The sequence below is a fragment of the Rattus rattus genome, chromosome 5 (assembly GCF_011064425.1).
Source record: "Rattus rattus isolate New Zealand chromosome 5, Rrattus_CSIRO_v1, whole genome shotgun sequence".
Lineage (NCBI taxonomy): Eukaryota > Metazoa > Chordata > Mammalia > Rodentia > Muridae > Rattus > Rattus rattus.
Window position 1 is genome coordinate 20,194,582 of NC_046158.1, and position 13,224 is coordinate 20,207,805.

The window sequence follows — 13,224 nt, forward strand, 5'->3', positions numbered from 1 at the left end:
CTTGTTATATGTTGGAGTATTCTTGCCCAGAAGTAGTATATCTGGGTTCTGAGGTAGTACTATGTCCAATTTTCTGAGGAACCATGAGACTGATTTCCAGAGTGGTTGTACCAGCTTACAATCCCACCAACAATGGAGGAGTGTTCCTCTTTACCCACCTCCTTGCCAGCATCTGCTGTTACCTGGGTTTTTGATCTTAACCATTTTGACTAGTGTGAAGTGGAATGGGGGAATGGGATAAGGGGCTTATGTCTGGGAAAGCAGAAAAGTGAATAACATTTGAAATGTAAATAAAAAAATATCCAATCAACCCCTCTACCCCCATAAAAACATAGGCTATTACCATTTCTCTTGGTTGTCCACTGTTTTGGTTTGCTTTATATTGCTACAATAAACAATTTGACCCAAAAAAATCCAATAAAAGAGAAAAAAGGGTCAATTTGCATTGTTCTACATGCTGATCTTCAGTTGAACCATTTGTCAAATATTTGCTTGTTTACCACTGCATGGTTTTAGCTTTGAGTCCTGTTTACATATTCAGTCTGTTAGTCTATGTCTTTTTATTAGGGAATTGAGTCCATTCATATTGAGATATTAAGGAATGGTGTTATTTTGCTATTATTTTTGTTGTTACAGATAGAATTATGTGTGTGTGTGTGTGTGTGTCTATCTTCCTTTGGGTTTTTTTTTAAAGAAGATTAATTTCTTGCTTTTTCTAGAGTGTAGTTTCCCTCCTTGTGTTGGAGTTTTCTATTATTATTCATAGGGCTGGATTTGTAGAAAGATATTGTTTAAATCTGATTTTGTCATGGAATATCTTGTTTTCCCCATTTAGGATAATTGAGAGTTTTGCTGGATATAGTAGGCTAGGCTGGCATTTGTGTTCTCTTAGGGTCTGTGTGACATCTGCCCAGGATCTTCTGACTTTCATAGTCTCTGGTGAGAAGTCTGGTGTAATTCTTATAGGTCTGCCTTTATATGTTACTTAATCTTTTTCCATTACTGCTTTTAATATTCTTTCTTTGTTTTGTGCATTTGTTGTTTTGACTATTATGCAACGGAAAGAATTTCCTTTCTGGTCAAATCTATTTGGGGTTCTATAGGCTTCCTGTATGTTATGGGCATCTCTGTCTTTAGTTTAAGGAAGTTTTCTTCTATAGTTTTGTTGAAGATATTTACTGGCTCCTTAATTTGGGAATCTTTGCTCTCTTCTATATCTTTTATCCTTAAGTTAGGCCTTCTCATTTTGTCCTACTTTCCTGGATGTTTTGGGTTAGGAGCTTTTTGCATTTTGCATTTTCTTTGACTATTGTGTCAATGTTTTCTATGGTATCTTCTGCCCCTGAGATTCTCTCTTCTACATCTTGTATTCTGTTGTTTATGCTTGTGTCTTTAACTCCTGAGCTCTTCCTAGGTTTTCTATCTCCAGGGTTTTCTCTCTTTGAGATTTCTTTATTGTTTCTTTTTCCCTTTTTAGATACTGGATAGTTGTGTTCAATTCCTTCACCTGTTGATTTGTGTTTTGCTGTCATTCTTTAAGGGATTTTTGTGGTTCTCTTAAGGGCTTCTACTTATTTTCCTGTGTTCTCTTGTATTTCTTTAAGGTAGTTATTTATGTCCTCCTTAATGTTCTGTGTCATCATCATGAGATGTGATTTTAAATCCAAATCTTGCTTTTCTTGAGTATTGGGGTATCCATTACTTGCTGTCATGGGAGAACTGGGTTCTGATGATGCCAAAGAGCCTTGGTTTCTGTTGCTTAGTTTCTTGCCCTTGCATTTCACCATCTGATAATCTCTGGTATTAGGTGATCTTGCTGTCTCTGACTGTGTGCCTATGAGTCTGCGATCATAGGAGTGAGAGCACCCCTGGGAGTCTAGCTTGGTCTGGGCAGGATTGGGGTACAGAGGGCTGTTGGACAACCTTTAATTTTGGCATAGATGGAGATTAGAAGGACTCTGTTCCAGGCTGCTCAGTGATTCCTGTGCCCTCTGTGCTCCTGACAGGTCCCCCTTTGGACAGTTCAAAGAGAAAAAGTAGGGTTTCATCTGTTGGCTTAGGAGAGAGAGCACAGATGGGAGACTAGCTATCTACAGACAGGATTTGGGGCAGCCTCAGCTCTTTGTGCAGATGGAGACCAGAGGGCTTCAGTTTAAATTCTAGTTGAAAATATTGTAATCTGTGTCCATTTTTTTTACCCAATATTCTTATTTAATATGAAAGTAAGTGCAGTCTGAAAAAGTAAGAATGGACATCATTATTTTACAGCCATAAGATTGTTCAAAGCAATGAGCACAGTTTCCCCAGTGCTCAGACTTGCTCAATGAATTAATGTTTATGATTCGATAAAACTTTATCAATTGAAGAAATTGAAGAGTGTACATTTTCTGTAGTTTGTAGCTTGCCCATTCTTCCCTGAGAGCACAAGTAGTAGACTTACATTCTAAATAACAAATTGTCTTGCATAACTCTTCACATGTATTTCTTAGAATACCACACACAGAAAAGTCAAGGCACCATGTGGAGAAAAAAAAAAGTTCAAAATAAGAAAAGATAAATCATTAACTTTCTATCTCTCTCTTTGCACCTGTCTCATATATGTATGTGCTGGCATAATCTTTCTTTTTCATGATTTATTTATTATATGAATTGAGTGCTTTGATTTCAGGTATATCCAAAGATCTCAAGTATGTAGATACATAGAGCTAAGAATAGGGTCTGATACATTCTAAAACTGGAGATTGTGGGGCTCCATGTGGGTGCTATGAACTGAATCTCTGTCTTTTAAAAGTAATAAGAGCTTGTAACTTTGAGTCATGTTGCCATCTCTCTATCTTATCAAACATTATCTCATACAAATAGGCTCATCCTTAAATATCATATCTTTCCTACAATTTTTATAGTAAATATTTCCATGAAATAAGATAGACAAGGTTATAAGACAATATTTGAATTTCAAATGTAAAATATAGAGATTGCAATTTACATTAATTAATATTTTATATATACCTGTGAAGTTGATTGGTTACCATGAACAATGATTGGAAAGTTAGGTTTCTCAGGTTTTCAAAGCAAATTTTGCAGTCTTCAGTCATTTTTGTTGATTTATTAGCTGATCACTTCCACTATATTCAGATTTTATATGAACTATTTGTGACAGATTTTATAAAAATATGAATTTTATATGAAGTAACCCAATGTTTTTCTATAGATGTAATTTCAATAATCTTCCAACTAACTAGAGGAATAGTTGTAAAGAGCAGATTGAAAGTCTTATCTTATATTTTTTAGTCTATGCATGTCTATGTGTTAACATAAAAGCTTACTGCCTGGGCATGCACATGTTCTGTACATACTTGCGTACTGAGCTCTTTCAACTGAAAAAAAAAAAAAAAAACCAAAAAACAACAGCAACAACAACAACAAAAAAAACCCACAACAAATCAAAATCAAGAACAAAAACAAACAACAACACAAAAACAAAAACAAACAGAAAAATTCCAAATAGATCAAGATAATATCAATCTCATTTTATTTTACTCTAGTAGTAAATAGTCTTGATGACCACATCATAAATTATATTAAGCCAATCTCCATTCCGCACCGCATATGAGGCCTTAGAAGGTGCTTGATTTGCTTTAAAACAATCAAACCTGTCTCTTAGAAGGATACAAAAGTCCACAAGAGAGGAGAGAGAGAAAGAGACAGAGAGACAGAGACAGATAGAGGGACAGAGAGACAGAGACAGACAGAGACAGAGAGACAGATACAGAGACAGAGAAGAGAAATCATTAGATTTCTAAAGTTTCTAAAAACTAAGAAGACCCCGACATTTTAGAGGTAAGCTAAGCTCCCTGAGGTAAGAACAAGCTAAGGCATCCCCTATTCTGTTGATAAGTAGGGTAAGGCCAGAAATCTACTATAAGACAGGTTTCTATGAAGGAGAAAAATCTCTAGAGGTAGATCTTCAGCAAATATTGGTGAAAGAATTTTTAATATCTAATGATTCATTGAAAAATATAACAATATAAAATATAACAAATATACAAAATACAAAAATATAACAATATGACACATGACCTGATAGAAGCTTGGTAGACAGGTAGCACAGTGCTCTATACTGTTCAAAGCAATTAACAATGGATTGCAGGATAAGGCACAAAACCCATTAAAGAAGAAAAAACAACTGATTGGTTTCAAATTTTAAATAATTCACCATATTTCCAAACTCTCCTTTGAGAGTAAGGAGGACTTTATTATAATTACTAATTATGAAAAATTTACTACCAGACAATGAGTGTGTGCTCACGCATACACACACACACACACACACACACACACACACACACAGAGAGAGAGAGAGAGAGAGAGAGAGAGAGAAATTACAGTTCCTCTCTGTTATTAGAAAGTTGCTATCCTTCCAATTATTTAGTAACTAAATTCATTTATATATTGAAATAAATTGTAACATCAGTTGCAATATTTCCTCCATGGACTATGTTATGTATGAATGTATGTATGTATGTTTTTATGTATGTATGTATGTATGTATGTATGTATGTATGTTTGTATTTGTTTATCAGATTTTTCAAATTGTGTCATTGGTTTAAATAGCTTCAGGGTAAAAATACAGTAAAATTCCATTAGTTCAAAATATAATAACCAGCATCAGCAACATGGGAACACAAGAGTAAAACAGCCTGAGTGTGGGTATAAACACACAGCCATAACTAGAGCATTCCTCTGAGACAACCATAGCACAGAGATAGACTGTGCCAAGCCCTGAACCTGAGGAAACCAGAACTCAGGGGAGTTACACAGTTTGGATCTAATACTAAAGCAGTCATTGCGTGCTTGTCTGAAGGATGCCTCCCTCTGCACAGAGGAAAATCAGCCACTATGAAATGTAGGTGGTTGTACTTGGCAAGAAAGTTACGATGAATAAAACGCCAAGACTTAAAAAACAATTTGGCTAAAAGAAAAGAACTCACAAATACCTAAAGACTGAGAATAGGTGTAAGCTCATTTTAGTTGTTTCAATTATCTGGGAAGATAATGCAGAGAGAGGGAATATAAAAATGCACATATTCACATGTATTTGTGTTTAGTAAGTTAAATGGCTTGAATATAATCCAGTGGTCAAGAAGATGAGTTAGTTATGAGTTAGATATGTACATGCATGCCCCTTTGTTCTACACACAGGTACACACACACACACACACACACACACACACACACACACACACACACTTTGTCAAGTAGTAGAAATTTCTTCCTACTCATTATGTAAATGTTCCTGAAGTGATCTACATTGAATGCCTATCTGATTAACAGAATTGAACTAAATACCAATTTATTACTCCCTTTTCTTCTGTCTTAAATCTAAGCATTTATGCATTCATAATGACATAAAAGGATTAACTAGGTCCTGCCTACTTGTCTTTTTCCTATCAATTCTGTTCACACACTACACAATTTTATTGATTCTGCTTACTTTAATAAAAATTATTAAATCTTTGCTCTTCACTGATATGACATGATGCGTATGAGAAACCTGTTTCAGTCTCAGGCACCTAAAAAAAACTGAAGAATGAATTGTTTCTTTCACTTAATTTTTCCTCTGGTGGCTATTAAAATAGGACTCAGAATTCATGTTTTGTTTTCTGTCATAAGAATGGCTCATGTGAGCCCTCTAAGGCTAGGGCAGCTTTTATCTCTCCTGACAGCCTTTTTTCCTGCCAAGGATGTTTATGATGTGGCTTGGCAAGTCCACACATAAACTACTAATTGGGGTCTCCTCCATTCTATCAAATGTTTCCAGAAGCAAAAGCTGTGGTTGACATTTAGGCCTGGACTTCAGCAACTGGTATTATCTGAAGTCTGATTCGAGCTTTGAACTATCCATTGTCCTAAATAGTAGTCAGGAAGTTAACAATATGAACTGAATTATGTTATCATTACTTCAGTGTTTTTAAATCTCCAATACTGATACAGTTGAATTTATCTTATCACAGTTATTAATATAAGCCCACAAAAATTCTACCTCTCATCATTTAGATCTAACTTCACCTACTTGTTTCTGCTATAAAAATTATTGCTATATCTTGTTTCTCCCTCTTTCCTGTTCCTATTCTGTCAGCTTAGTGTTTTTTTAAAATATCCTTAAAGTTTTTGTGGCTTTTCTTACCATTTTTAGATTTGGCTCCCATGACTCATTTTGTAACTAAACTCTTAATATCTGTTTTATATATGTCATTCTTTTTGGCAATAATGAGTGACAGTTGCAATACATTTACAGCTGGTCATATTCTTGATGGAAGTGATTGATGTGATAGGTCCAAAATCTGTACAAATAGGTTTTGCCAATGAATTGTGGAAAGATATTTGTCTTTCTAAAGCACTGCTTTCCTGCTTGCCACTTGGATGCTTGAAATTACACAGAAGAGATAGCTACCCACTAACCCACAATGCTTGGGTGACCAGGGCAAAATGGAAAAGAAAATTTTAATGTATATAGAGATGATGTGCTTGTATTTTACCAAAGCACAGAGAATCTTTGTCATTCCCACCTGCTTTCAATGACAATATTGGACTCCATTGTATTCATCATACTTGCTGCGTTCTCCATGGATGTGTTTTCCTTTTTACATAAAAGATTATTATATTTTTGCATGTCTCCTTTACATCTCTTGAAATGCCCAGTGCAAGCAGTGATTCCACTGATTTTTTGAGACTGGAAAAATCAACTGACTGTTGTAGATGCGTGTGTGAGAGCAAATCAAGAAGAGCTGTTTAGCCCAACAATATAGATGTAGAGATGTAGCAAACCCTGGCTCTCTCCTGATACAAGGTTCTTGGCATTACTATTCATAATTTCTGATTTCATAGATCTTTCTACATGTTTCACTTAGTTTTTCAGTGCCTATAAAAGCAAAACTGTGTTATGCAATGTAAAGTTTAAAGACCTTTTCATTAAGAACTAACTTCTACCATGACCTTTCAGAAGAGTAGAAAAATGTTACATTTTATTTAAAAAAAAAAGAGACAACATTATATTAACTTAAATATAAGTAAAAGTTTTCAGATTCCTCCTGATTTTAATGATTAATCTATTTTATTAACATTATATGCATTGGAATTTTTTTCTGTATATATGTGTGGATGAGGAAATTGGATCACTTGGAACTCTCTCATATTGGTGCTCCTGTGGAAGAGCAGTCAGTGCTCTTAATTGCTGAGCCATCTCTCTAGGCCAAATTTCTTGATTTCTGTATGGGCCAATTTCATTTAATTTTTGTGCCCTAGCATGAGTAATTCTCTTCTAGAAGTTAAAACTGGTATAGCAATGAAAAGGGCAGGGAAGTCACTGATGAAGATCATATCTCTGACATATATTATCTATATGCCTTTTAGAAAATTAAGTTTGATTTCTCTGTTATTTCCTTTTTTACCTTCTGTTTCATAACAAAATAAAATGAAGCATGTTAGTGATTTATTCCTCTACTGGGCTGTTCCCAACCTCTTATATTTAACATGCAGTATGAGAATAATAGGACTCTGTAAATGATCAAGGGAGTCACACTGAGTAGGAGTACAACCAATGCTAAAAGACATGTAAAGCCTTGTCTTATCTACAGAATGAAAAAACGAGTGCTGTGTAGCTTATATGGATGCGGGCAGGGCATGTTATTAATATATAATACTGCATGTTATTCTGACATCATAAACTAATACCTAACCATGAGGTTTCTGAATATAACACACAATTTTAATTTCATTGACTTTAGTTTAGTTTAGATTTTGTTGTTGTTGAAAAATTCAGTCTCTTATAAATAAAAGAACAATAATAGAGTGTAGAAAGGAATGTAGTGGGAAGAATAATGTGCCGGGATCAGAATTTGTACATGACAAACACATGTCTGAGTGTACTTAAGGGAACTCTTTGACCTTGCCAGTTTGGATCTCCATAATACAACTAATTTAGCCTTCATGGCAACATTCTGGTTTATAAATAACTATAATTTAGTTGCGTGTAGTTGCCTTTGGATATTGCAATAGTCTATAAATTTAAAATTATAAAGTTATAAGAAGAAGAAAAATCTCTAGGGAAAATGCCATATTTAAACATGGAGGCTGGAATTCCTATTCAGTACTAACTTGACAATTATCTTTGCTTCAGTAGACTCTTGGCTCAGTATTGCTACAGCAGTTCTTTGGAAGACATACCAAGCCTTCTCTAGACAACTTAATGACAATAATGTCACTTGAAAGATTGTAGTTGAAAATCCTTTCATAAAATGAAGAAAATAGTGAAGAGATAACCTATTTATTTATTTATTTATACTATTAATTATTTCATCTATTTACATTTCAAATGTTGTTCTCCTTCTTGGTCTCCCTTCTGCAAACCCACAATATATTCCCCTCTCCTTTGCTTCTAAGATAGTGCTCACTTACCCACCCACATATTCACTCTCGCCTCAGCTTTCTAGCATCCCTATTTTCTGGGGTAACAAGCCTCTATAAGACCAAGCAACTCCCCTCCCATTGATCCTAGATAAGGTAGTCCTCTGCTACATACGTAGCAGGAGCCGTGAACGAAATCATTTATGCTCTTTGGTTGGTGGTTTAGTCCCTGGGAGCTCTGAGTAATTCAGTTAGTGGATATTATTGTTCTTTCTATGAGGTTTCAATGCCCTTTAGCTCCTTCAGTCATTCCCCTAAATTTCCATTGGGATCAGTGGAAGATCTAAAAACAGAAGGAACATTACCTAATTCGTTCTATGAAGTCACAGTTTCAAATTCCTAAACTACACAAAGACTGAACAAAGAAAGAAAACTTCAGACCTATCTCGCTTAAGAATAGCAATGCAAAAATAATAAAAATCCTCCCAAATTGTAACTACAAACACATCAAAATGATCAATCACCACAATCAAGGTGCTTCACAATCATTGCTTCATCCCAGCAATGAAGGGATGGTCCAATATACAGAAGTCCATCAATTTATTGCTCTATATAAATAAATTCAAACAAAAAAATCACATGATCATCTCAATAGATGCTGAAAAAGCCTTCAACAAAATACAATACTCCTTCATGTTAATAGTCTTGGAAAGATCAGGAACTCAAGGCACATATGTAAGCATAATAAATGCAATATACAACAAACCAACAGCCAACACCAAATTAAATGGAGAGAAACTTCATGCAATCCCACTAAAACCAGGCATAAGACATACCTTCCCACTCCTGTTTATTCAATACACTACTGGAAGTTAGAGCAATTAGACAACAAAAGGAAGTCAAAGTGATACACATTGGAAAGGAAGAAGTCAAAGTATCACTATTTGCAGATTATATGGTAGTATACATGAGCAATCCCAAAATTTCTACCAGAGAACCCCTACCAATGATAAACAACTTCAGTGAAGTGGCTGGATATAAAATTAACTCCAACAAATCAGTAGCCTTCCTCTACACAAAGAATAAATAGGCTGAGATAGAAACGAAGCAAGCAACACTCTTCACAATAGTCACAAATAATATAACATATCTTGGCATGTAACTCTAGACGAAGAGGTTAAAGATCTGTATGGCAAGAAGTTCAAGTCTGAATAAAAATCAAAGGAAACCTCAGAAGACTGAAAGATCTCACTAACATCTTATCAAAAGCAGTCCTCACAATTAGTGCAATCCCCATCAAAATCCCAACTCGGTTCTTCACAGATGTACAAAGCCATTCTCAACTTTATCTTGGATAAAAAAAACAAAATAAATGAACAATAGAAAACACAAAACCCAAGGTAACAAATACAATTCTCAACAATAAAAGAACTTTGGGAATCACTGTCCCTGACATCAAGCTGTACTACAGAGCAATGGTGATAGAAGCCATATGGCTTCGGTACAGAGACAGACAGGGAGATCAATGGAATAGAATTGAAGACCCAGGAATAAACCCACCTACCTATGGTCACTTAATCTTTGACAGAGAATTCAAAACTATACAGTGGAAAAAAGAACATCTTCAACAAATTGTGCTGGTCTAACTGGAGGTCTTCATGTAGATCATGCAAACTGATCCATCCTTGTCTCCTTGTACGAAGCTCCAGTCCAAGTGGATCTAAGATCTCTACATAAAACCAGCTATGCTGAATCTAATTGCAGACAGAGTTGGAAAGACCCTCAAACATATTGGCACAGGGGAAATTTTCCTGAAAAGAACAATGGCTCAGGCTCTAAGATAAGCAATTGACAAATGGGACCTCAATAAAATGAAAAACTTCTGTAAAGCAAAGGACATGGTCATTAGGACAAACCAGAAACCTATAAATTGGGGAAAGATCTTTATCACCCCTACATTCAATAGAGGGCTAATATCCAAAATATACAAAGAACCCAAAAAGTTAGACTCCAGAAAACCAAGTAACCTCATTTAAAAACTGGGGTAGAAAGCTCAACAGAGAACTCTCAACTGAGGAATCTCGAATGGCCAACTGTCTCCTGAGAGGCTCTGCCAATGCCTGACAAATACAAAGGAGGATGTTTACAGTCAACCACTGGACTGAGAACAGGGTCCCAAATGGAGGAGTTAGAGATAGGGCTGAAGGAATCAATGGGGTTTGGAACCTCATAGAAAAAACAACCATATCAACCAACAGACCCCCCCCAGAGCTCCCAGGATCTAAACCACCATCTTGTGTTGTGTTTAAAATGTTTTCCTCATAGAGTGTGTTTCTTTGCTTTCAAATTCTCAGTTACTGTTTTCCAAAGGTTTTCTTTGTCATAAAGTGCTCATTATTTTATAGCTATTGACTTCTTAGTAATTTAAAAGAAATTATTAAAGAAATGTCAAAAATTAAGGAAACTCTTATTAGGAAATGTTGTTTACATGTCTTAGAGAAAGAGCTTCAAAGACAGTACCTGAAGGTACCAATTAAGACAACAATTCTCACATTTTTTACTATTTTATATAAAAGTTCAGGAAATCTGAAAGAGCTGGTAAATATTATTTTCTCTTAACTATTAATGTTTTAAATTATTGATGATATATACAGATGTTATATATGCAGTAAATATATAATTTATCTAGCACAATACTATAACCAAAATGGATTAAAAATGATAAAGATGACAGAATAAAATAACAAATTTTCTTCTATCTTGCCTTATTTTCTCCTTCGTCATTCAACATTAAGAAGCTCGTTCTCCTGTTGGCTGCATTGGGAATGAATTTCAGTGCCACCCTGATGGAAACTGCATTCCTGATCTGTGGCGCTGTGATGGAGAGAAAGATTGTGAGGATGGGAGTGATGAAAAGGGCTGCAACGGTACCATTCGACTGTGTGACCACAAAACCAAGTTCTCCTGCAGGAGTACAGGTGAGCTCAGTGTACATCGTGAAAGCAGAATCCTCCAGCCCAGGCATCATCTGTAGCTCATCATTAAAAAGCATTCCTTGTCTTTGGTAAATATGCTCACACTTTGGATATTATAGTAGTAAAGCATGAGTGAGAACCATTACGGATCTGACACTCTCCTACGAATGTTTTCCTTATGAACTCATGTGTGTCGAGGGTCAACCATGGCTCCACTTTCTTGCTTGTTCCTCTTGAGACAGCAGAGAGGGAAGAGTGTTGGAGGGGGTAAGATAATTAGGGTTGCTTGTTAATCCTAAAATGTTTTTAAGTCTAAGTCACTTTGCTATTGTAGGTGACCTGCCTGAATTTCTTTTGGGCCAGAAACTGCAACTCTGGCACTTAGCATCTCATCATAGAACAGCAGGGGATTAAGTAAAGAATTAATTGCTAGGTGTTTTGCCCTCTTCTCCCAATACTTCTCCTTGTCAGGTTTGGGGAAAGTTTGGAGCAGTGAACTTTAACTGAACCAGAAGAGAGTCATGCTCACAGAAGTAAAAACTTTTACACAAGCAAACATAGATTAAACACATAAGATTCATGCATAGACATTCATAAATCTCCATTCCAACCAATTGAGTACAGCTATCTTATTTACGTACTTACACGCAACACATCCATACTTAGATATGTATGGAGCAAAAGACAAAGCGCTAGTACAGAAAAAACTCATTCATTCTGGATGAAAAACAAGCTTCTAGCTTTATTGCATAGAGAAAAAAAAGGTTTCAACTCCTTTACAGTTAAATGAATTAAACCCAAGTCTGTAAGAAGAAAGCCTTGTTCTCTTTAGCAAGCCTTGCTAGTAAGAAAAGACCTGTTCTACCCCATGGTAAAGGAAGCCTGCCTGCTCCTTCTTCTCTCTGAAGCTTCTTTTTTTTGGCTCTTTCCTTCTATATCCTGCATATTGCTCTCTTAATATTTTAAGTTGCCCTATCTGCTCTATTGCCCATCTATGAAATCCCTAGTTACGTATGGCTGTTAGAAGCCATGTGTTTCTGGTTCATCTTCCTCTAGCTTCTTCCTCCATCTCCTCTATCTCCTTCTTTCTTCTACTGCCCTCTGTCTCTTCTCTTCCACTGCCCAATCACAGGCTTTAGCCTTATCTGATCAATTAAGATTTCACCTGAGTACTGGCACCCCTCATGATGGAGCAGAAAATACAAACACTAATCCAGAATTAGTTACCTTTTTATGACCTTTGGTTAATGGTTTTACAACCTCTTGAAAAGTGCTCTAACCTGCAGATACCTGCTTGCTGTGTCAAAAGCAACGAACTGTTGATACTTAAAAACTGGCAGAGTTCTCATTATAGTTTTGATTATCAGTGAGGACTTAATAGCAATCCTATTATAAGAGAACTTAATAATTACTCGTATAATTTTAGAAATTTTGAACATCATCTGTAAGACTTAAGAAGTCATCTATTTACGTATATAGCAAGAATAAAAGATAGTACATCTTCATTTTTCTGCAGAAATCTGTTCTAAAAGGTGTACTAATACCTAGTGATTGTAATATATATTTAATAATAACAGGAAAAGCATATTAATAGCAGGAATCATTCCTAAAATGAAAATTTCCTGACCCTTGCCTACAGGAGCAAATCCATCATTAACTGTATATAATCTATGACAGAACCTTCTTAGGAAAATCACCTACTAGTTTTTAGCTTTTCCTTGATAGCTCCTGGCACTCATGGAGTAAATGGAAGCGTTTAATTTGCCAAAGGTCTCAGAACCTGAAGGGTAGAATTAAAACCTGAAATTGATGTATTTGGGTTTAGAATCTGTAAGAAAATCTC

General features: G+C 35.5%; 1 protein-coding gene across 1 annotated transcript in view; it reads left to right on the top strand.

Moving 5' to 3' along the window:
* LOC116901382 (low-density lipoprotein receptor-related protein 1B-like) overlaps nt 1-13,224 on the top strand; it is a 199,002-nt gene that overhangs the window by 20,814 nt on the left and 164,964 nt on the right. The window contains exon 2 of the mRNA XM_032903249.1: nt 11,202-11,384. Coding sequence (XP_032759140.1) covers nt 11,202-11,384 — 183 coding nt within the window. The remainder of the gene's footprint in view (nt 1-11,201; nt 11,385-13,224) is intronic.